The 25,603-nt window shown below is 46.5% G+C and overlaps 1 protein-coding gene across 1 annotated transcript; it reads right to left on the bottom strand.

The window, feature by feature from the left end:
• Window positions 1-1,002: 1,002 nt before the first annotated feature.
• On the bottom strand, window positions 1,003-24,038 carry Epb42 (erythrocyte membrane protein band 4.2). The gene is given in 14 exon segments (XM_028878644.2): window positions 1,003-1,741; window positions 7,531-7,664; window positions 9,196-9,356; window positions 12,218-12,412; window positions 12,415-12,516; window positions 12,908-13,150; window positions 13,883-13,986; window positions 14,270-14,408; window positions 14,847-15,024; window positions 16,474-16,578; window positions 17,491-17,609; window positions 19,216-19,449; window positions 20,359-20,544; window positions 23,600-24,038. Coding segments are annotated over 14 exon segments (2,073 nt in total). The 5' UTR covers window positions 23,610-24,038; the 3' UTR covers window positions 1,003-1,578.
• Between the last annotated feature and the right edge of the window lie 1,565 nt (window positions 24,039-25,603).

Genomic DNA, 25,603 nt, shown 5'->3' on the forward strand with positions numbered 1-25,603 from the left:
CCGCCATGCTATGCTCAAGCTCAAATGCCAGAGCATCTCTGTACCATGGCCCCCATGAGACATAGGAACTAGGAAGCTGCTCTTAGCTCCATTTTAGTAAGTTCTCCCAGGTTTTAGGTGGAAACTCTTGCCATCACGTTTGGGCACCAAATGTAGAGGGAAGTTTCTCTGTGTTCTGCCTGGCCCCTGTGGTCAGGATGAATCTCTTCCACCTGTGAGATTTTTACATCATGATTCGTAACAGTACCAAAATTACAGTTATGAAGTAACAACAAAAATGATTTTGTGATTAGAGGTCACCACAACATGAGGAACTGTATTAAAGGGTCACAGCATTAAGAAGGTTGAGAACCACTGATCTAGAAAATCACATATGGGAAAGCAGGGTAAGGCTGCAGTGAGGTATGGTGTGTAACCTGAATCAAGGTCCCCACCTACACCACAGGTCTCCACCACCCGAGTCCAGTCTTTTTCCTTCTGTGCCTGTAACCACTCTGCCCCACATTGTGATTGGTTCAGGGGTCGTCGGCAATGACAGTTACTGAGGTACTAGTCTATTTCAACTTGGAATTGAGAGTCTTTAAATGAGTTTCAACCTACTTAAAAGTGTTTTTGGTTTTGTTGTTGTTGTACTTTTAAAACAAGTGCTAGAAGGCTAAAACTAAGACGGTATGTAAACTAATAAGACATAGTGAACAAAGACAAACCCAAACTTTCTACAAAAGTTCTATTCTTTAATCTGTTTTTTGTAGGGTATATTTTTCTATGTGCTTAATTTTCAGACTTCTCTATTGGGCCAAATCTATATTATTTCGATCAGACTTGAGCTATGGGATATTTAATGGGTCTAGAACTCATAAAGACACTATAGCTAAATGTAGGTTATTCTTTTGGGCCCTATACTATGTGTTTTAATACTTCTTTTTTTGTTTGTTTGTTTGTTTTTCAAGACAAGGTTTCTTTGTGTAGCTCTGGATGTCCTGGATCTCACTGTGTAGACCAGGCTGGCCTCGAACTCACAGAGATCCACCTGGCTCTGCCTCCCAAGTGCTGGGATTAAAGGCATGCACCACCACCTCGCGCCTTTTAAATACTTCTGTTCAGTCATCTTTGGATCTTTTACAATAATGGCCAGGGATAGTGTTAATCAAATAGAAATTCTATTTTTAGTCAATATTGTTCTATGTCATCAGAAATAGTGATTTAAACATCAGGTTGTCTTTCATTCCTGTAAGTTAATGGATATATTAACGAGCAATAAAATGGTATGAAACATCTGACCCCCACCCCCAAATCTGAACGTACTCTGAAAAGGTAGTCAAAACATCTAATTGTACTTTGAAGAGTTATCTGAACGTCTTCCCAAAGGCCTGTTTTCTCACTAATACACAGCTGTTTATTCTAAGACAGTGTTTCTGGCTGACTTTGGTTGGCATAACAAAAATGGATTTTCTGTGAGTCTAGCCTGGTTTTTAGTCACTATTCTGCTCAACCTTAGTGGAGACCCATTTGTCTGACAGGCAGTTTCCCTCTGGAGCATGTCTGGCTTTAGAAGGAAGTTTGAGGGTTGTTTGGGGTTTAAACAGAAACTTCAGGAGCCACCACAAGGACACTTCTGTAGCCTGTCAGGTTCTGGAAGTCATCACAATCTACTTCCACAGTGAGTCTCTGGAGCCCCAGATGCGTTGGTGTGATCTGGAACTGAGTACACAGGCTGCTTTCTGGCCACACAGAACCCAATCTGAAATAAAGGTAGAGATGGAAGTTAATTCTCTTCCTGGGTCATTGCTCTGCTGGTCTCCACGAGTTTTCCTTCCTGACTTGAAGATGTGGGGCATGAGGACGTGGAAATCTAAGTACGTCGCTGGGAAGCCGAAAGTGATCACAAGACATAAAAGACAGAGCATGCCTCAAGATGGAAGTGTGCGGAAGCCTTTCACCTGAATCCCTTGCTCCTTTCGGCACCTGTGGTTTAGTCTGGTCCAGTTTTTGGTAATAGTACCAGCAGTGTGTAGTCTATAGTTTTTACATTTCTTCCTGCTGAACACAGTGGGTGCTGCAGGCATAGAGCGAGGGTGCCAACTGTGTTAGCAAGCTGCTGCCTGACCTTCCTGGGCTACTGTAGACCTTTCAGTAACTAAGGGAATAATTGGGATTTTTTTGGGGGGGGGACTTTGCTCTACAATTGAACTGGAAGATCGTTAAGTCTAAATAAATGTTGAGGGGTCCTCCTCTCATTTAATGGCAAGAATGACTGAATCTCATGATGTTGTTCTAGGGACTCAATAACTGGACACCTGCTGGGAACCTCAGTGTTGCCTTTAAACTGTGTGCAACCAGGAGTGCAGTAGGCAAAATGAAAGAGGATGCTTGCAATGTCTAAAATCATCTAGAGGGACCCAGAATACACAGAAACTCCTAGAACTCAGCAAGAATGATGGCAGGAAACACAGAATAAAAGTAGCCAAGACAGAGACGACTATATAAGAGGAAATGAAAAAGGATAACCAATCCAAAGAATGGCAAAGCAGAAAAGTAAGAAATGGCTTTCTGTTAGCCTTTTTTTTTTTTACTAGAAAGAAGAAAATAAATACATATTGCCAGACAGGTGGGGAGAGAGACTATCTTACCATGCTGGAGGGAGTGTGGATACCTGTAGCTATCCTGCTACTAAATCTGATAGGATTTGACTAAACCAGATCATATACTATGACCCAGAAATTCCATGCTTGTACAGATATGATCCCTGAAATCACCAAAGTTTCAGACAAGCTTAGAAAGGGACAGGTATGAGACTGGGACATATATGAGGAAGAGACATGTATGAGGTTGTTGACTGGGAAACTTTGTGGCATCAGAGAGTGTGGTAGTTTGAATATACCTGGCCCCATAATCTCATAGGGTGTGGCACTATAAGGAGGTGTGGCCTTGTTGAAGTAGGCGTGGCTTTGTTAGAGGAAGTGTGTCACTGTGGGAGAGGACTTTGAGGTCTCTTTTGCTCAAGCTTCACTCAGTGTGACACTCAGTCCACTTCCTGCTACCCGAGCAAGATGTAGAACTCTTCAGCTCCCTCTCCAGCACCATGTCCGCCTGCATGCCTCCATGTTGCACCATGATGATAATGGACCAAACCTCTTCAACTATAAGTCACCCAATTAAATGTTTTCCTTTGTAAGAGTTGCTGTGGTCATGATGTCTCTTCATAACCATAGAAACCCTAACTAAGGCTGAAGTTGGTATCAGGGACTGAGGTATTGCTGGGATAGGCCTGACCATGTTTTTGTTTGGAGGAATTTCAACTTTGGTACTTTGGGTTAGGAAAGCAGTAGAATGCTTTAAGCACTGCTTAGTGGCCCGTACTAGTAGGGGCATGAAAGAACGGAACTGTGGGGGCCTGGCTAATCATTAAAAAAACTAACAAAGGAAAAGAATTGCCAAAATAAGAAAAATAAGCCGTATAATTAATACAGGTCCTAACAAGACAGGCAACTAGACTATTTACAGGTTGACTGTTCACCCTGTCACAGAAATGCCTCAGTTTCTATCCTTAGAATGTTAAAAAGAATTAGTGGGTGATGCACACCTTTAATCCCAGCACTATGTGAATTCAAGGCTAGCCTGATCTACACTGCAAGTTCCAGGACAGCTAGGACTATACAGAAAGGCCCTTGCCTCAAAACAATAACAACAACAAAAGAAATTATTGGATGAAATCACAGCCTTCACACAGTTAGGTTCTGCCTATTGTCAGTAGGCACAAGGATGCAGTTAAGATTTAATGTGTATTGCCAAAGGTAGACGCTGAGTAAAGTAACCATTGCATCCTAATGCTGAAGTCCAAACTGGACCCAGCTGCACGCCTGCATTACACTAGAGTGGTGGAAAATCAGTTGGGAAAGAGCATTCCTACTGAATTTAAGTAATAAGGTATTTCATTTATTCCTCTGCAACCATGAAAACTTGGAAAAGAAAAAAAAATCTAGGAGATCTACATTCAATCATTTCACTTCACAGAAACATATAGTTCTTATGATATTTTGGTGAAGAATGTGACTACTTTTTGCCCTTGTCCAAAGAGTCTGCCTGAGCCTAAGGTCTTCCCTTGGCAGAGGAAATGTCAAAACAGCCTAATATAGATTCTTTTCTGTGGTTACTAGTGTTCATGTTTATAAACATTTATAATGAAAAGGAGCAACCTGAGCAAGTAAAAATACAAGATTTACAGATTGGAGAGAAAAGGAAGCACCAGGAAGTGGAATGGAGCCAATCCTGTATTCCAGGAGACAGATTAAGAAATGGAAAAAAGGGAGTGGAGACTTCAGGGCGAGATCCCACCCAGCTGAGTTTCCAACCAGTGAAACAGAATCAAAGGAAAGCTTAGAGCAGGGTGTAGTAGTGCACACCTTTAATTCTCAGCACTTGGAAGGCAGAGGCTGGTGGATCTCTGAGATGGAGGCCAGCTTGGTCTATGTGGGGGGCCCAAAACAGCTTGACCACATTGCTGTCTTGATAGGCTTAGGGGCCCAGACACAGATGCTGTGACAGGCTTACTGACTTACTTACAGGCAACACCCAGATCTAGGAAAAGCCATAAGCTACCACCACCCAGGGATGGGCCAGCATCTAAGGGGAAGTATCTGACGTCTTAAACATTCCAATTGTTAAGATTAGATAAGATCGCCAAATGTCCCTGAGCCTAGCACAGACCTATTTCCCCCTTTTACCAAGATACCCCTAGACAGATATCAGCCAATTAGGGCGCTGAACCCTGCAAATTCCTTCACCCCAACCTCTGCTGTGATAAAAACCCTACCTTGTCCAGGCTTGGGGCTCTCTGCTCTCACCGCTGCATTGAACAGACAGAGAGAGACCAAGCTCCGAGCTTGAAATGAAGGCTCTTTGCTTTTACATATGGGATTTGTCTCCGTGGTGGTCTTTTGGGGGTCCCTGCAATCTGGGCATAACAGTTTACAGATCCAGTTTCAGGACAGCTTAAGCTTAGGCAGTGAAAAAAGCTTCGAAAATGAAAAGCTGGTGAAGATATAATTGAAAGATCTCTGAGTTTAAGGCCAGCTCAGTCCACAGATCCAGTTTCTGACAGCCAAGCCTAGGCAGTGAAAGACACCAATGAAAACAGAAAGTTGGTGAAGATGTAATTGAATGGGGGATGTTTCAGCCCCAGCAAGCAGCAGAACTTGGCAGCTTCAGCCTGTGGTTCTTTAGGGCTTTAGAGTCAAGGATACAGGAAAGGGATTATGGAATCTCCCTCCACAACTAAGGAAAGCTGCTGAGGCCAGGGGTGTGTCAGGGGTGTCCCTGCATGGAGGCCTAGAGAGGCCATTTTGTGAAGTTGAAGCTTGGATGGCCTTGGAGACCCCAAGATGTTGGAGATGCCAGAGTCATAATACCTGCTGAAGAGAGTTGCTAACAGGGAAGGGAACCAGCCCAACAGAGAGAAGTGTGTTGCAGTCAACAAAGCTGAACAGAATTGGAGACGTGAAGAGTGAAGGGGTTAACTGGAGGCGCTCGTGCCTGGCCGCCGCCCATGGCAGTTATGGCGGCTGAAGAGAGCGCTGGATGCTGCGGTGGCGGAAGAATCACGAGCCATGGTTACCTTTTTAGAGCTTTATTAGGAGAGAGACAGAGACAGAGACAGAGACAGAGAAAGACAGAGAGACCGTGCAGAGGAGAAGTACAGAGGGAATACGGAAAGAGGTCCCGTGGGAGGGCATGCCGGCTTTTTAGGCTGGGATGCTGTCGCAGGCTGATGATGTAATAAGGACATAATCCTTACAAATAGAGCTTTGACATTGTAGACATGGAGATGCAGAGTTTGGAGTTTGTCCAGCTGGTTTTCCATCTTGCTTTGGTTCAGTATTTCCTCACTATGCTCTCCTCCCTGTGTTTTGGAACAGTGATGTATATCCTGTGCCATTATATGTTGAAAGTATGTGATTTGTTTTTTTATTTTGATTTTATAGGGGATTAAAGTTAAGAGATTGCATGAATCTCAGAAGAGACTTTGAACTTTAAAACATTGTTGAGACTGATGACTATGGGGACTTTGGGACTAAATGCATTTTGTGTTATGATATTGTTACAAAGTTATGGGGGCCAGGGAGTGGAATGTAGTGCTTTGAAAGTAACTGACTCCCATAAGCTCATAGGGAGTGGCACTATTAGGAAGTGTGGCCTTGTTAGAGAAAGTGTGTCACTGTGGGGGTGGGCTTGGAGGTCACTTCCTGTTGCCTGCATAAGATGTAGAACTCTCAGTGGCTTCTCCAGTACTATGTCTGTCTGCACACCACCATGTCCCACCATGGTGATAATGGACTGAACCTCTGAAACTGTAAGCCACCCCAATTAAATGTTTTTCCTTATAAGAATTGCCATGGTCATGATGTCTCTTCACAGCAATGAAAAGTCTAAGACAGAGAGTTAGAGGTATTTGTTGTCTATCATCATGGAGCAATAGGAAGTGGTGGTGTACACAATGGAGTATTATACAGCTGAAGAAATGGACTTTACAAATGGATGAAGAGAAAATTAGACATAACAGCTATATAAGTTAATGAAGCAACAGTAGACTTGTACATTGCTAAAGATACACACACAAAAGGACATGGAGGTGGTGAAGGGAATAGAAAGGAAAGGAATTAAATCAAATTGTATGCTGTGGTGATTAGTAGAGTACAATTCTTTGTTACACTGAGAGACTGTCCTATCTGTGTGTTCTCAGGTACTAGATCTAACCTTCCTTCTTCACCAGTAATACTCATACTCTTCCTGAATGATCAGGACAGGTGAGGTGGGGGTTATGTGGTGCCCTCACAATCCCCAATATCTTCTCCTTCTGTTGACTTTGTGGTTCTAGAATGAGATAGGCCATTTGGTAGCTTTAATTCAACTTCTGGGGATATTTGCCCTATCTTCGGAGATATGGCAAAATGATGGATTATTGTTTTTAAGTCAGTGAGTCCAAACAAGTTGAGATCTTTCAGTGGGATCTTTGTACATTGTGTGAAGATATATTGCCATGATTGGTTTAATAAGGAGCTGAACAGCCAATAGCTAGACGGGAGGTATAGGTGGGACTTCTGGGCAGAAAGAGGAAGTAGGTGCAAAGGAGATGCCAATGAGACATGGAGGAAGGCGGACATAAGAATGAAAGAAAGGTAAAAAGCCACATGGTAAAATGTAGATTAATAAAAGCAGGTTAATTTAAGTTATAAGAGCTAGTGAGACAAGTCTAAGCTAATTAATTAATTAGGGTTTTTTTTTGTTTGTTTTTTGAGACAGGGTTTCTCTGTGTAGTCCTGGCTGTCCTGGAACTCGCTTTGTAGACCAGGTTGACCTCAAACTCATTGAGATCTACCTGCCTCTGCCTCCCAAGTGCTAGGATTAAAGGCATGAGCCACCACCACCCAGCTAATTAATTAGCTTTTATAATTAATAAGAAGTCTTTGTGTTGTTATTTGGGAGCTGGCTGGCGGGACAGAGAAAGACTCGCTACAGCTTACAGTCTCTTACCTATATCTCTTCTCTCTATGAATGAGTCCCCTCCCAAAGATGGAGATGATGCAGTTCTCCATGGGCCAGTTTAAGGAGTTCTTCACACGGACTGAGATGGTGAGAGGCTGGTACTGTTCTGTTCTCTCTGGCATCTGTAGGAAGATGCAACATGTGGAGAAAGGCCGAGGATGGGGAGCCACAGGCATGCTTTCCTCTGCTGTGCATGCCCTCAAACACTTCTCAGCTCTGCCACCCTGACCCACACTGCCCAGGTGGCTTCTTCGCCTTTTCCCCCAATCTTTCTGCATGTACACTCTCCATTACCACATCACACACAGCTTCTGTGGTTTCTTTCTTTGTTTAGGAAACTTGGAAACATTTGCATTGCCTTTGGAATTCAGCTTAGACTGAGTCCTCTACCACCTGCCCCCATCCACCTCTCCAACCTCATCCATCCTTGACTAAATGACACCCCTCAGACTCCTTTCCTTCACGCTTCTTTGACAGTCTTCAGTCTTTAATGGCCTTCCCCAAATGTAGAACTAAAAATGAACCCATTTTTCAAGATTCAGCATGAGTGTTACTTCCTTCATGGAACTGTGCCCAAACCCAACAGTTAAAATCAACTGCTTTTTCTTCCTGCACTTACACAGAAGGCAGATGCTGTGTCTACTTTAGCTAATTAGACCTTCTTGAAGGCAAAGACCAGGTCTTCCCTCAGCCATGGTAGACTTGTAAACCGAAGGGTGCTAACATTTTAAAACTGTACTTTATGATATTGGGTGTGTTGCTCTCTAGGAATCCATTTCCTTATCTGAGTAACAAGTACAGTTCCACGTCATGTATTGAGATAAAGGCACAAGGGAAACCTTCCACTGTCCTGTCAAAACAGTGCAGGGCCTCATGGCTCTTCAAGGTGTTAAAAAACAAGTGATGCTTAAATGCTTGGCTCTTTTTTTTTATTTTTTATTTATTATTCTTTTATATACACTAGTGTTTTGCCTGTATGTATGTCTGTGTGAGGGTGTCAGATCTTGGAGTTACAGACAGTTGTTAGCTGCCATGTGGGTGCTGGAAATTGAACTCAGGACCTCTAGAAGAGCAATCAGTGCTCTTAACTGCTGAGCCATCTCTCCACCCTAAATGCTTGGCTCTAAGCAGGACATTTCTACGCCTGCTCTAAGGTTCAAAAGACATTGTGGAAGATGGGATGGCAGGAATGTAAGAGCTGAAAGATAAGGAACATGGCTGTGAAATGCTATCTTCAGGACACAACACAGCCATGTCAGACACAATGTCAAAGCAGCCACATTTGTCTGCACTGAGCTAGCACAAGACTGGGCCTGCCAGCAGCCAATCATGGAGCCAAAAGAGGTTCATCAGACCTTACCTATCCCTGCTGGCTACTGATAGATTCTGCAGAAGGGACAGTCATTGTTTTCAGTCATCTACCCAGTGGTGAGCCCACCAGGCACCAATGGATAGTTTGAAATACATGGCCACATAAATGGCCCTGGTTAAAAATCAATGGGTCATAAAACAAAAGCGTGAGACTGGGACTGCCCCCCCCATGACACATCTTCTCTAACAAGGTCACACCTCCTAATCCTTCCCCAAACTCTTCCATCCAACAGCCCTATATGGTAGCAGCTAAGAGTAATTCAGTGAAGAAGGAGCGCCCACCTCGATGATAAGAGTCGGTCTGCCAATGGCTATGTCTTCCTGAGCAAAGCAGCTGAGGCTGATCTGGGAGTGTGTTGCCATTGCTGTGACTCTGAGGAAGCTGTTCTCAGGTGGGTCTTGCTCAAAATCAGAGAAGGACAGGCTAGTGGACATTTTCAGAACTGTAACATACAACAAGTCAGTACAAAGCATGTAGTTGCGTGCATGCTAGAATCAAATCATAGCTCCACCCATGACGCAGGACTTAGGGTCTCACCGAGCTCAGACAGATGCTGCATTCCTTACAGCTACTCTGCACTTATCAAGAACCCTGCCCCATGACCATCTTTGCCATCTGGGGTTGTAGAAGTGCTCCTACAAACTAGAACAAGCCATGGCATCTCTTTCTAGGGGATGGTGGGTGACTTGTGTTATGTGACGCACTTCGAAGGAAGTGTTATCTCAAAACTCGCCACACAGCAGTTGCTGATACATGCTTACACAGTTCTCCCATTCTCCTTCCTTATTCACAGAAAGTGTTAACTATCAAGTGGAACTCTCTCAAACTCTAGTTCCCATTCTCAACCTGCAAACATAGACATTGCCCCTGCTGTAACATCCCCCCCCCCCCCCCCCCCATCCACATTGAGTCCTATAATTTTAAATGTGTCCCATCATCACCCACTGCTGATGAGCTGTGTACCCTCAGGCAGAGTATTTAACCTCTGTTAAATACTCTGTTTCAGTTTCCTCTGCTGAGACCAAGAATGATACTCCCCTCATAAAGTTGTGAGAATAATGAGATGAAGAATATAATGCATTCATCACCATTGCTGGAAAATATTAAGTGCTCAGTAATTGTGAGTTAGAATTACTCCGATTGATTATTTGCCCAGAGAATATGCCGTCATTTGTAACCCACCTCTCCCATAGTTTCAGTTTTTATGCTGATTATTCACCTCAGCATGTAAGCAGATTCAGAACAAACCAAAGGATCACAGGCCCCTCTCTCTACCAGCTGTCCCTGGGTGACTATCCACTTAGCCTCTCCTTTCCCCCATCCACGCTCCAGGAAGAACTGTGCTGTCACTTCCTGAGTTCAATTACTTTAAGCCCCTGGAAGCCAGCCTTTGTCAGGGCCTCTCAGGTGGTCACTTCCCAGCCTGTGCTCTTCAGCCTGGGCATCTCAGGACCTCTCTGCCAACCTTGCTGGGTGTTCCTGTCCCCTTAGGCTCTCCGTCTCCCTCATTCTCTCTTCTCCCCCCAAGGGTTCCCTAAATCCCTAAGTGCTGGTGTGACTGTGACTCTGTCCTTGCCCACTCATCTTGCACACTGTCCTCCAGCCCAGGAAGCCCCTGTGTGCCCTGGATTTTGGGGCCCTCCCTCTGTCCTGGGATTTCTATACCTGCTCTCCAGCACAGACTAGATCTTGAACTCTGTGTTCAAGTTCTCCGCTGCCTGCTGGCTGTCTGGATACTTGGATGTCTCATGGGCTTTTGACAAAACATACTATAACTAGATTCATCTTTCTCTCAAAAGTTGCATTCCCCTCTTCTAGTGACTCACCCAAACCACAGGCAGACATCCACATTCACTAGTCGGATTTCTCCTACCCCTTGATGTCTTATTTCTGAGTGCTGCCAGGTTAGCCTGGCTTTTGGTTCTGGATTTCAACTGTTACTAAACCTCCTTCCTCTTTAACCTACTGGTTCTCTATATTGGCTGCATGTAAGAATCCTTTGTAATACAGTCCCAACCCCAAGCCACTTAGATTAGATGCTGGCAACAAGGCTCAGCATTAGGATTATCCCCCAGGTGCTTCGGTGTGCGGCCAAGGTTAAGAACAGATGCTCGGCAGTGACCCCTCCATTCCATTTTGCCAAAATGGTCTTTTCTTTCTTTTTTTCTTCTCTTCTCTTCTCTTCTCTTTCTTTCTTTTTTTCTTCCTTCCTTCCTTCCTTCCTTCCTTCCTTCCTTCCTTCCTTCCTTCCTTCCTTCCTTCCTTATGTATGCGGTGTTCTGTCTGTATGCATGCCTGCAGGCCAGAAGAGGGCACCAGATCTCACTACAGATGGTTGTGAGCCACCATGTGGTTGCTGGGAATTGAACTCAGGACCTCTGGAAGAGCAGCCAGTGCTCTTAACTTCTGAGCCATTTCTCTAGCTCCAGGTCTTTCTTTTTAAAATGCATTTCTGATCACATTGACACCACTAATGAAAACTTTTTACTAGCTCACCATTTCCCAGACGACAAAACTCAGGCTCCTGAGCATGACATACAAGACTGTTGACAATCTGAGTCATGGCTAGCTCTCATGCTAACTCATACTATGCCTAAGCAAGGCACAGTGATGGGAAGAATAGAGACCCAGGACAGGTAGAAGGCTGCTGCAGTCCTGTAGATGAGTCTATCCTTGCTCCCAATGCTTGCCTGTGCAGTGAGATTTCCTAGGAGTTTTGTAAATAAATTCTGATTGTGTGTACTACGGAGTTTTGTTTCTTACCTAATTGCCTGGGGTGTAGCTCAGGCATATAGCTTCCCCAGGTGGCTCCAGAGTGTGACCAAGTTTAAGACTTCAGGGAATCTTAACCCTAAAATATATAGCATTTCTGAAAAGTCCCTGTGCCTGACCTCATCTTGGACCAATTAAACAAGTGTCTAAGGAAGAGAAGGGGCCTTGTACATCTTCCCTCTGTCTGGAATGCCTGGTGCATTTTTCTGTCCATCTTGTCCTTTTTCATTCTTCAAAGTAGCCTGCTACGAGTCATCTGGGTGCAGATTGCCCCAGTCTGGGTGAGTCCTTTCCTGTCCTGAGCACTGCTGGCATCCTCAAATGCTTTCTCCCTGCCAGTATGGGTTGGTTTACTTATCTGATTGCAGTTGGAACTGTGGTCCTCTCTGCTGCGTCAGGCCTAACGTATATGTGTTGAATGAATGGGAGGGTGAGCGCCAGGGGCTAAAAGCCATCTCTAGAGACCTGGGGGTGGAGCCCAAGATAGAACCAGGTGTATGTAGGGTATCTGCTGGAGCCAGAGAGAGTTACCTTGGTTGGTTCTAAGCCCGAAGGACTGCTTCCGCCTCCAGAGATCAGTGGCAAAGACTCCATTGTAGTACACAGCCTGGGCCCTAATCACCAGATGTACCTCCTTCTCCTGGTCCGTGGGATTAGTCAGGGTCACTGAGACATGACCATTCCCTCTGAAGGGGATGGAGCTAGGTGTGTCCAAGAACAGATACAGGGATCAACAGACTCACAACTCGGAGGATATATGGCATTGTCTTTCCTGTGTTTCCTTCTTTCTTTCTGGACTTTCTCCAGTACCTCTTTTTCTTGAGGAGATCCTGCAGAACAGAAGAGAGAAAACAGATCTCTTACCCATCAGGTACAGATCCTTCTGGTAAAAGTGCAGGATTGAAATGTATTTACCACTTCTGCCCAGATACCAAAACCCTAAACAGCTTTGCAAATGTCCCAGGCTTTGCGTAAAGAAAACAAGTTTTTCGACAAGAGAGTGCTGTCCCTGGAGATACTTTTTGTAAGAAACTGACTCTTTCTCTTAGGGGAAAAGGAGCCATGGAATATTCTTGAGTGGGGAGATAACAAGGACATTCGCATCTTAGGACATTTATTCTGGAAACTGAACTAGGAAAGGAAACCGTGATGGAGAGACCAGGGCCAGGGAGTTGCCATCCTCCAGGCAAGAGGTAAGGAAGTCCCTTTGCTGGTCAGTACCTTCAGGATACTTGTAGTTCTGGGTGATGTCTTCACAGCGGTCACTGCCCACGACCTTGGTGCTGATGCAGTTGCCAACATACTTTTGGTTGGAGTCGGTCAGTTCTAATTTCCCATCTTCACAGCACTTCCAGACCACGCATGTGGCGTTGACCGCAGCAAAAAGGTCTGATACTGCTGGGTCCAGCTGAAGGTCCCCCTCCTTGACTGCTCTGACTGGGACCAGACTGCAAGATTCCAGGACTGAGGGAGAGATGAAAGGCAGATGAGCAGAAGAGCCACTTAGACCTCTGCTCTGTTCAGAGATCATGGTGTCAGCCATTTTCCTGTACAGTATTTTTCCTCCTCCAGGACCAAGGTCAGAGGTAGGAAGTAGACAGGCTTCCTGAGAAAGACTCAAGGATGAAAGTCAGAATTACGCAGTCAAAATACTTCTAGGTCCCGGCCTGTACCAGAACCTGGGCAGGAAGGACCTGAGAGGAACATGATCGATGCACAGCCCTAATACTAACAGGCTATGAACAGGCTGCCTTCTTGACCGATCGCTATGTGCCAGGCTCTCTGACAGTTTTGTTCCAAGGCAAGGAGGCATCATTCCTTGGCTGCTTGAAGTTGAATCTCTAGGCTTGTGATTACTACATGGCCTCTTTCCTCCACACACAGACATGTCCCACCCTGCCAGGCCCTACTCCGGAATACCCAGAGCCATCTTAAGACCCTTTGCCCTTCACTGAGATGATATTCCCTTGCTCGGGCTCAAAGTGGGCCTAGCGTTCATGCAATCTGTGATGGGGTAGTGGCATCTTTATGCCCTTGAGCCTGTTGGCATCTTCTGGCCTCCACATGCCTTCTACTTCTCCTGTTTTAGAGGATAAAGACCCCCTCTGGACCACATGCTGCTCCTAGACCATTTTCAAGGGACCTCTTTGGTTTTTGCAGCCCTGGTTGGTCCTGGGCCCCACCGTTAGGCTTTACCTCCAACTCCATTAGGAGCTCTTGGGTGCAGAATCTGCCATCCGTCATAACCCTGGGGCAAATCAGGTCTGTTTATCCAGCATTCTACAGAAGTTTGGAAGACCCTAAAAGTAGCAAAGGCAAAACTTCAAGCGGGTGGGGGGAAAAAAGGCATGTGGAGAGAGTCTAGAAACGTGGCTTTAGAGAGTTGTTGCCATAGGGCTGGGAGGCCGTGCATAAAAAGAACAGTGACATTCCTAGAGAGGGGTATACACTCCATCACTGACCACCACCACCTCCCGAAGGTCTGCTCTTAGCCCAGGGCTCGCCGGGTACCGGGGTTGGCACGGAACGTGACACTTCAGAGCCCTTTCTGGTCAAGAACCCTTTCTCCTTCAGGCTTCTCACCAGATCCGGCCCCTCTGTCCTTCTCCATTCAGGAGTCCCTCCTCATCGTAGTACTCATCCACCAGCAGGCTCCCCTTGGTGCCCTGGGCTGAAGCAAATGTGGTAACGACGCGTGCTGGGATGCCCAGACAGCGGAGCACTGCGTGGAAAAGCCGCAGAATGTCAGAGGGGCCAGGAAGGCCCAAGGCTGGACAGAACCTGTCTTAAATGTCAGGTGACATTGTGGAACGAGGAGGAGTCTGAGCTGAGCAGATGAAGGCTGGTAAATGACCCACAAATTATACAGTACAGGACTAAAAAGCAAGGCGGAGATTTAGCAGCCCTGAGGCTTGCTCTGTCAGGGAGAGTGGGGGGGGTATTTGGGGAAGAAAGTAAGTTTAGGAGCAGAGTTTGTAGGTGAGCTCAGATTTGCTGAGGGAAAAGAGAAGAAGCATCTGGTGGGGGAAGGCTGTGGAGAGGAGGCAGTACCTGCTTTAGGAAATGTCCTTCCCACACGGGAGGCCAAGGAAGAACTCAAGGTGCAGGCTAGCCACTACAGCAGTCCAGCAGACTGACCCGAGGGTCACCTGCCCTGTACCTGTGCAAGCAACCGCAGCGAACACCCAGGTCTGAGTCTCATACACAGGTCGTCCTTGGCCAGTGAGCCACTGCCGAAGTACAGGCACACTGCCCCGTCGCTTGTAGAGCGAGGTCCCTTCCTGGGCAGCCTGGGTCTGTGAAGTAGGCAGGACACTCTTCTTCATGAGAGCGTGCAGCTGTTGGGGCAGATATGTGGCTGTCAGCGGGAGTCCTGTGGCTGGATGGCTTCCAGGGGCCAGCAAGGTGTGTTCATTGAAGCTTGCCAAGCGTGTGACTCAGGTCCCTGGAGCTTGTCAACCCAGCATGCTGCAAGCTCCATCCTATACTCTCGCTGCTTTATATAGCTCAGAGCCAGACCCAGGACTCCTGTCTAAATCATCCTCCAGCTCCAGCCCTGGGGTGGAGCGTGAGAACTGGGTCCACTGGTCCTCAGCTTCCTCTGCCCCAACTCCTCCAATGTTGTTCGCCCTGGGTTCTGGAGGCCACTTATCTCAAGGCCCTTCTTTCTTACAGAATAGACTTGACCCACATCCTGCCTTTCAGAGGGAGACTGAGGGGTATGAGAAGAAATGAAGAATGTATGACTTCTCTGAGAGGACCTTATGGACATGGTGTACTGGGTAGTTTTATGTTAACTCGGCATGGCTAGGGTCATCTGAGAGAAGGGAACCCCAACTGAGAAAATGTCTCCATAAGATTTGGCTGTAGGCAAGCCTGCCTGTAGGGCATGTTCTTAATCAGTGATTGATGGATGGGGCAGGGCCCAGCTCATGGTGGGTGGTGCCATCCCTGGGCTGATGGTCCTGGGTTCTATAAGAAAGCAGGCCACACAAGCCTCCAGGTTCCTGCTCTCTTTGAGTTTCTACCTTGGCTCCCATCGGTGGTCTGTGACTTAGGATATGTAAGCCATAATTAACCCTTTCCTCCCCAACTTACTTTTAGTCATGATATTTCTTCTTTTTTAAAATTTTTATTCATTTTATGTACCAGCCACAGTTCCCCCTCCTACCCTTCCTTCCCCTCCCCCACCCCCTCCCCTCCACCCCCCATAGCTGTGATATTTCATGACAGCAATATTAACCCTAACTAAGACATATGGGAAACACCAATCCACCTTTATGGTCTGCATATTCTTAGGAACATTTAGAAATAAAACAACGGGGTTGGGGATTTAGCTCAGTGGTAGAGCGCTTGCCTAGCAAGCTCAAGGCCTTGGGTTCGATCCTCAGCTCCAAAAAAAAAAAAAAAAAAAAGGAAATAAAACAAGACCCTTGGATCACCACAGCAGTGAGCACTGGGAGGGATAAGGTACATCTTCCCTCCACGGACTCTAAGCCTCCGGGGCGGGGGAGGGGCAAGAAGTAAGAGTGCTCTGAGGAAAGTCAGGCCGGTTTCCTGCCTCTCCTGGCTTTTCTCTTAGATAAAGCCATCTCTCTTTTTCTTGCCTTGTCCTTCTCTCCCACCAAGGCTCTTGTCTGAGGACTGTCTCCCGCTCCCGCACCCGCACCTGGGGAGAGGGGACCGATTTGTGCTCTGAGAGCTTCCAGAGCCGTGAAGGCGGGTCCCCTCCACCCAAGCTTCTCCTCCCGTCTCCTCTCCCTCTGGTTCCCCAGCCTCATGCTCACCAAGGCGCCCACCACACGGGCCACATGTGCAGGCTGGCTCCATTTTTCCACTTGCTTGTCCACACTCAGTAAGTTCAGGCTGAGGTCCATGACCTCTCTCTCAAACTGTCAGGACAACACAGGATGAGGTGAAGGGTTCCCCGGCCAGGCACTGTCTCACGGGACAGTTCTGTTATCTTGTCCCTCTTCCAAGTTAGGGTATTACATCTTCCTCACCTGCCTCGACATCCACCATGGGTGTTGTGGCTCTTCCCTCTTCTCCCTGCACCCCCCAGCAAGAAGCCAACATCCAGTCTTTTGTTATATAGCCTTACTTCCTGAGAGGGTGTGAGTGAGCTCATGAAGATTGGTATCGGGCCATTTTATTTGTTTATTTTTATTGAAATAGGGTCTAACTATGTAGACCAAGCTGACTTTGAACTCACAGAAGTCTGCCAGCCTATGCCTTCCAAATGCTGGGATTTAAAGCATTTCAATTCATTTAATTTCATTAATTTCTACTTAGTGAATGGCTAATGTTTGTACAGGAATTGAACCAGGTATGGAAGACTCCGGGTAGCTCCTACTCTGGAGGAGCCTGTGCTTGGGATATGGCCCCTCAGGTAACAGACCACAGCAATGTAGCTCAGATCTAGGAGAGTCTGCAGATGGCACAGTGGATCAACTCCTCTGTCTTTAAGGACTGGGAGAATCTCCCAGAAAGTTATAAGGCTGGGGAAGGAAGCTAGTTCGAACTGAGGATTCCTATGTGTCCTTGGAGCCAGAACCTGGATCTCTATTCTGTGGACAGAGGGGATTTAACAGAAGCTGGATTTGCCGTGGCACCCATGAAGAAAACTAGCAGCTCTGGAGAGTGGTGTAATGTGGTCCAAAAGAAACAGAGACACCACAAGGCTGTCGTGGACTAAAGAAACGATTCCCGCTGAAGCGCTTTTGAACCTGCTAGCCTTGTTTGGCCTGAGTGTTGAAGGTATAGAGTAGCCAGTGTTCCTCTTATCCTACAGAGGTCCCTATTACCTGACCGAAGTCCCAGGGCTCCTCCTGAATGCAGGCAGCGGTGCCCAGGAAGATAAGGCCGTTCTGATTCAATACGTATTCAGTGCGTTGAGCCTCATTCTGAAGAAACACATCGTCATCTGGCAAGAAACAGAAGTTGAGGGCCTGAGGTGGCCAGGTCTGATCTCTATGCCCAGGCTTCTGCCCTCACAGCTCAGGCTGGGTTTGGTTTCAGCCTTTTCTTGCATCTCTGGACATAATAAAGATGCAGGAGGGTCCTTCTCAAAGCTCACTCAGGACCTGACCCAGACACCCGATGTCAGTCAGGGTGTGGCCAGGAACAAACCAACCTCAAAAAGCCTAGTGGTTTCCAGGAGTTTGCAACTAAGAGCCCTACTGGTAAAAAAAAAAAAAAAAAAAAAAAAAAAAAGGAACATCCTAGGGAGTTTCCCAGCAACCTGTTAAGTCTTTCCTAGAAGATCAATTTGTAACAACAAAAAGGTGTATGGGGGGGGGGGAGACAAAATAAACAGAGCAAGTAAACACAGGTTAAGCAGAGTGAACATGGCGGACAGGATGGGAAAGAGCACTGGGCTTCAGTGGGGAGAGGTCCTGTAGGTCCAGGGCAACCACAGTTCCTTCCTGGTGTCTCTTCTGATTCCCTTATCCAAGGGCGAGGCCGAGTGTCCTGAAGAGACTGCAAGTCAGAGAACAACTTAGGGGGGTCAGTCCCAGTCATCCATCTTGTCTGAGACAGGGTCTCTTCCCTACTGGGTAAGGCAGCTAGCTGACCTACAAGCTTCTGGAAAGTCTTCCTATAAGCATGTTGCATTGGGTTTCTCCTTGGATTCCGGGGATGCGAACTCAAATCATCAGGCTTGCCCAACAATTGCTTTTACTCTCTGAGAGACTTCGCCTCAATCCTAGATACCTTTTAGAAACCGTTGTTCACTTTAGGAAGCTGGAAGCAGTGTGGGGGTCAATTTCTGCCAGATTTTCTCTCTCAGCCTTGGTGGTCAGGGTGTGTGTGTGTGTGTGTGTGTGTGTGTGTGTGTGTGTGTGTGTTGGGGGTACTTAGACTAGTTTCCGGGAACATTAAAAAAAACCTCAAAAGAGCTTCTAGGCTACAGAAAGTAAGCACTGGAGAGTTGCCTAGGCTCCCAGTACTGTCTTTGCTTCCTGTGAGCTGGGAATAAAGGCATGTGCTACCTCACCTGGTCCATCTGAAACTCTCTCAATCGTCTCTCAGAAGGGCAGAGCCAATGGCTCTCCAATGTCTGTCTGTCTGAGTTTACATGTGGATACTCTGGTGTACATCTGTGCATTCAGAGGCCAGAAGAACACATTGGATCTCTTAGAGCCGCTTTACAGGTGCTGGACACGTGGCTGATTTGTATGACCTGGGACCCAAGCCTTCATCCTCACAATTGTGCAGCGAGCACTCTAAACAGCTGAGCTATCTTCCCAGGTCATTTCTATACTGCTACAGTAAAGGGCAGAACTTTGAGTTCATCTCGAGGAATCCAAAATAGCCTGAACCGGCACCCGAGTCTGGTAGTAAGCCAAGTGTATACTTTTAATATGAAGTCCCGGGGATACCAAGATAGGACCCTACGAAGGCATCTGTGGGAATTTAATGCTGGTGTTGCCCACAGGGCCTGGGGCAGGTGCTCCTTGTTGGAGCTGTATCCTAGCTCTCTTCCCTTCATCGCTGTGCAGCCAAGTCTAGCTTAGGTCTGAACTTACCTCTATTCCAGGGATTAAAGAGCAGTGTGACCTGGCCCAGGGGGTATTGTTCCCTGCCCGACACCTGAAGCAGGAGCGAGTAGTGGCCAATGACAGCATCCACAGGCGTGCTCACGGAGATGGTCCAGCTCTGGGCATCTCTTTCTTCCACTGCTGCACTCCATCCTTTTCGGTCCCCCAGAGAGGAAATCGGGAATATGGCTTGAGTCTTGTTGGCCTTGGAAGGCTGCTCTCCTGAAATCCCACAGTCATAGAGGTTGGTCGTTTGGACTTCCAGGTCACAGCTCAGAGTAATAAATCAGGGTTTTACAAAGACGGGAGGAAGTGCCAATTAATTTTGGAGGAGAAGGAAAGACGTCTTATAATGGGGAACAGCAGAGGATGATGGGGGACACAGGCTCTCGGTGTCTATAGACCTACATCTACGAAAGGGTCTCAGTTTACAAAATGGGTGTAATAATCATACAACCATTACTCCGATCTAGGGGTATTGGTTCCAGAACCTCCGGCAATACCAAAATCCAAGGTTGTCTATGACTCTTTATATAAAATACCATAGCATTGCATTTTCTTGTTACTTTAAATAATCTTTTGATTACTTATGAATCCTTATACAACATGAATGCTGTGTAAATAGTCACTATGCTGTATGTTTTAAGAACTGATGATGACGAGGGAAAGACTACTTGACAATCTTTGCCCAAGTGTGTTCCATCATGGTCGGCTCATTCTGAAGAAGAACAACCCATGGACATACGGGGGCTGTGAAGGGACTAAACTAGATACTGCCTGTGAAGTCCTTGATTCAGTAGCTGATACATAATATAGATTTCAATGAATAGCACAGACTAGATGCTATACATAGCCAGAGTTAGACTCCGCTCAGCCTGTCCTACAAACTGCAGCCAAAAAGAAGCTCTTAGTGCTGCTGCTGCTGCAGAGCACTTTGGAATCGTAATAAACAGAACTCTTTATGGACATTATCATGTCCATTCCACAATAGCTCCTTTGAGTAGCCGGACAGTTTAAGGCCCAGCTACAGCGTGGACCATCTATCTGTTCCTTGGTCTTCTGAGAGGATGCGGGGAGAGAATCCGTCCAGATCCCCGAGTCCCCATAGTGGTCTAGGCCTGCCCCACATACCGGTTTGTGCAATGAGAATCACTCTCTTCAGGGCAGTCAGAAATCCGTGGACCGGGAAACGGAAGGTCAGGGTAATGGTGAAGGACTGTCCCCTCCTCAAGACCAGGTGCCGGGAGCTGATGGCTTCGGTGTGGTGCTCCTCATTGTTTTCTGCTGCTTGTAAGTCACAGCTCTTGAGACCCAGAGCTGTGTGGGGAAAAGGGAAGTCATGGGTCCGAGGTGAACGCAACAATGCAAATATAAAAGGCAGCTTCCAAGAGTGGGGCTCAGTTTCCCTGTCAGCTGTGTGACCTCAGCAAGCAGCTCTTCTGAACTCCGGTTTTCTTCTCAGACGCATCCCTTGCAGAGTTATAGGACGTGAGTGAAGTTATACATGTACACATTCGTGTGTTTGCATTCATTTTACACTAGCACAATGTCCAACACTTATTAAGACCCATGAAATGTTAATAGTTTCTGGTTCTGGATCCAAACAATGAATAAAATCCAGAATCTTGCGCACTCTTCATACGCCCCCTTTTTTTAAGACAGGGAGGGCCAGGTGTATCCCGGGCTGGTCACGGACTTGCTGTGTAGCTGAGGTTGACCTCGAACCCCTGATCCTCCTGCATCCACCTTCCAAGTGCTGGGATTACAAGCGTGTGTTTTATGCAGTGCTGGGATAGAACATGGAGCTTGTGCCATTAGGATAGCACTCTACCAACTGAACTACATTCCTACTAGTCCCTCACTCTTAGAACACAATCCGATAATATTAGAACTGGTTTGGAGATCACTGAGTCAAATTCTCCTGTCTTAAAGACAACAAGAGTGAGGTTGAGAATGGGGCCAACTCACCTGAGATAATGTGTCTTTTGATCTAGAGGCTCACCATCTCCCGGCACTTGAAAGGAGGTGGCCTGAGTCTATTATGACAGACTGTCAGTCAATCTTTATTTTACAGAGAGGAAAAATTAGGAACAAGGAAATTTTTTTAATGCTCAGCAGGGCCTGGAGAGATTGCTCAGTGGTTAGGACCACTGACTGTACTTCCGGAGGACCTGGGTTTGATTTACAGCATCCACTGGGCAACTTGCAACTGTCTATAACTCCATGTCCAGAATACTCAATGCCCTCTTCTAGTCTCCAGAGGTACCAGAAACATACATGGTATACATATATACATATATGCAGGCAGGCAAAACATTCATAAACATAAAATAAAATCTTTTTAAAAATCAAAAATGCTTAGCAATCCTAAGGAACAAGACGGAAAAGTAAAAGTTTAATTCTTCATGCATTGAAGGAGTGATATACCTTTCATTTTGTTGACAGCAGAGGCTTTCCATTGGGAGCCTCCTCAGCAAAAGACAGCCTGGAGTGTTTTCATGGGCTCAGCTGCTGGGAGGGAGAAACTATGTATGGCTTTTGCTTGCAAGTGTGGAATAAGATTTGATCTGCTTCAAGGAAATGATCTGACCCTGACACAAAGTCCTTTGGGCTCCGGGACATGTCATGACAAGTGCAGGGGTCTCCCACTTTAGTACCCAGACTTCTTGGCTGAGTGCTGGAAAACAGAGGGAAATAGTGGGGAAATGTCTTGTGGTCCCTACTTTTCCTGTCGTAGTGATGGAGTAGATATATGATGATATTCGATGACATAGTACTGGGATAAAGAACTGACATACTGAATCTGAAGAGGGAAAACCTCCCTGCACATCTGGTCCTGCTGTCCCTGGGAGCCCTTTGCATCCTGTCTCCCTCTCACCTACCAGTGAGGTGTTTGCATCATGGCAGCAGATAAGACAGCTTCGGTTAGGCTGGGATTTGTTCTCTCTCTCTCTCTCTCTCTCTCTCTCTCTCTCTCTCTCTCTCTCTCTCTCTCTCTCTCTCCCCCTTTCCTGGGACTCGCTTTGGAGACCAGGCTGTTCTCGAACTCACAGAAATCCGCCTGGCCCTGCCTTCCGAGTGCTGGGATTAAAGGCGTGCGCCACCACCGTCCGGCTAGGCTGGGATTTGTAAAGAGTGGCTGGAAGCCAGCAGTGACTCCTCTCTGCACACTGGTTCTGGGGCCCGGACTAGGTACATCTGTGGGATGGTGGAATTGGACTTGGTGGGGGAAGGGTAAGCTGTCACATGATTTGAGCCCTGGTACACTGGGCCCACATAATGACCACAGAATCCTGGCAAGAGCTACCTTCCACAGTACTCTGTTCCCCTAAATCACTCACCCCAGTTTGTAGGCATTGCCCACTGCCCTCTGCCCCCACCCCTGCTGGGAACTTGCCGAGGGACTGGTTATTTCATTTTTGCATCCTCTGCCTAGCAGTACGCCGGACACAGTTGATTTCCCAGTCAATGTTTGCTCCCTCAGTGGCAGGACAAGAAGGTGGGATCAGCCCTAAGTAGAGTTTCTCAGATGTGCCTGGGGCTCAGGCTTCACCTCTGTGGACACTCACAGCAGAGACCCTAGAGTTTCCGCGCCCCCCTCAATCTATCTTATTGCTTTATGACTGTTTCTGCCCATTGTGCCTGTTCAGACTCCTCCCATCCTTTCTCTCCTATTAGACTTTGAGGAGATGACAGCCTCAAGATTTCCCAGGCATCTTTATTTATTTTTCTATTGCTGTGATGGAGAAGAAAAAAAGGTTTATTCCATCTTACAACGTGTAGTCAGTCCATCATCCAGGAAGTCAGGTCAGGAACCTGGACGCAGTAGCTAAAGCAGGAACTGTGAAGGAATGCTGTCTACGGGCTCCCTCAGCCTACCTTCTTCTACGACCCAGGACCACCTGCCGAGGGATAGCACAGCCCACAGTGGGCTGGGCCCTCCCACATCAATCACCAATTGAGAAAATGGACCGCATGCTTGCCCGCCAGCCAGTCTGGTGGGGATATTTTCTCCATTGAAGTCCCCTCTTCCAAAATGACTCTAGCCAGTGTCTGCTGACATGAAAACGAGGCAGCACCCCGGGTGTGTCTCATTTGTTCACAGCCTAGAGAGTTGTTAACCATTTACAGTGTGTCGACCTTGGGCTGTGAGTATAAATCCATGATAATCACCATCACCATTCCGCTCTCCTCACTGAAATTAAAATCACCATACAACCACGTACCCCATATTCACACCACCACCACCACTTCCTCCCTCCCCATCCCTTGTACCTTACACACTCCTGTCACCTCCATCACCAGACCTATTTCCTTTAATAAAAACATGTCATGATGCCAGCCCTAACAGCCAGGAGCTGGCTTAGCTTACCTTGTCCCATGGCTGCATGCGACTCAAATCCACTTGAGCACAGGAAGTGTTTACCTTGAACTGTTGCCTCTGGGCTCTCTCTCCAAATCTATCTCCACAGTGAAAAGATGGAAAACTTGTGTCGGTTTAAAAGTTTGTGAAAAGCAAACCCCTCTCTCTCTTCTCTGAGCCTCCTGGCGGGTTTCTTGTCTCCTGCTCCCTCCTTGCTGCTATCTCCCAGACCAGCTGCTGGGAGTGTCCCTTCTCCCCACCATCTCTCTTAGCCAGAAGACCCAGGCAGGGTTCTGTCTGTCGGGCTGGAGTGAGAACTCCCAGGGAGACTGCTGCTGGAAAAACGCAAAGCCTGGCTCTTCAGTGACCCCCAAGACCCCCGGAGATGTTTCCTGGACAACTCTAGATGCAGCTGCAAACAGTGGGTCCACATCCAACTCTGAATCTCCGGTCCTAAGTAAATTCTGAGCACTCACTTACCTCATGTATGTCTGTAATCCATCTGTTTGAAAGAGATAAGGAAATAGAGTGTGTTGAAAAAGAAAATGCAAAAGCCAGGGCCCTGGCTCTTCCAAGATGACCTGGTCGGGCACAGCCAACCAGAGGTTTAGAATGGTTAGGGCCTCAGCTCTGACCCTTCCATTTCCTCCTTGTTTAGTCACTAGGGATAAAGACACAGGAGAGGATGCTCTGTCTGCCCCCTGGACTTTCCGGCTCTTTGCCTGGGCTTCCCGTGTGTGTCCAGGGGCACACTCCAGCAGCTGGTGAGTGACATGACACAGAACAGACCACATAAGTCCTGGCTCCTGGGGACAGGGAAGCCGGGTGGGGCAGAAAGGTGCTTCTGCTGTTCACACTTTACAACTTCTAACTGTTACCTGCTTGAAGAATATCATGATGCAAAATAAATAAATAAATAAAATAAAATAAAAGAGGAAGAAGAAACGGGTGTCTCACACCCCCAGATAATACTTTCCCCCTAAGAATTAAAGAAGTAATTTGTCATTATTTAGTTTTACCAAGAAAACACAAATCTAAAAATGATGATAAAAAGTGGCTAGGATCTGGATAGCTCCAATGTTTTTCAAGCCAATATAGTAATTTTCATCCCTGTAGTCAGCGAGCAGTTGGAAATGTAATTAAAACCCTACCTTATAGAACTTAACAATGAAAGATAAAATATACAGAAAAAAAAAAACCCAAACCCTGAGGAGTGTGTAAGGGCTGTGAGGGAAACTGTTGAGGAACAAAAAGATTTGAATAGATAAAAGTACAGGTCACTTGCTTGGATAGGATGCCTCAGCGTTATTAAGACACCAGAGTTCCCAGGCTGATCCTAAGGTTAATACAGTCCTAGCAAAAACATCAAAACAATGTTTCTTTGATGAACCAGATAAACTGATTCCAAGTTTCAAAAGGAAACTTCTGAAGCAGTAATGACATATGATCAGGTTTCCTAGCTATTGAAACATGATAGTCCTTACAACTTAGAAACATACTCATTAAACATACTATGTTGTACTTTGAATCAGTGAAGGAAAAAAAGATTCATTAGTAAGTGGTTTGGGGACATTAGTTTGCCATAAACTTGACTTCCTATTAGACCACATAAATTCCAGATGGATCAAAACCATAACTACTGGGGCTGGCGAGATGGCTCTGTCGTTTAGAGCACTGAATGCTCTTCCAGAGGACTCAAGTTCAATTCCCAACACTTATATGGTGGCTTACAACTGTCTATAATTCTAGTCCTGGGATTCTATGCTCTTTACTGGCCTCTGCAGGCACCAGGCATGCAGACAGCACACAGACATACATGCAGGCAAAATACCCATACACATAAAATAACAATTAAAAATATATTCTTTTAAAATGATTATTTGTGTGTGTGTGTACTGTTAGACCCCAAAATCTAGGGTCTCAAGTGGGTGCCCCAAGAACCCAGACTCCAGTCCAGTTGATGCAACAGCACGAGGTTTTTATTGAAGCGACTGTACAGACAGGCAAACTCTT

The sequence above is a fragment of the Peromyscus leucopus genome, chromosome 4, assembly GCF_004664715.2.
Source record: "Peromyscus leucopus breed LL Stock chromosome 4, UCI_PerLeu_2.1, whole genome shotgun sequence".
Lineage (NCBI taxonomy): Eukaryota > Metazoa > Chordata > Mammalia > Rodentia > Cricetidae > Peromyscus > Peromyscus leucopus.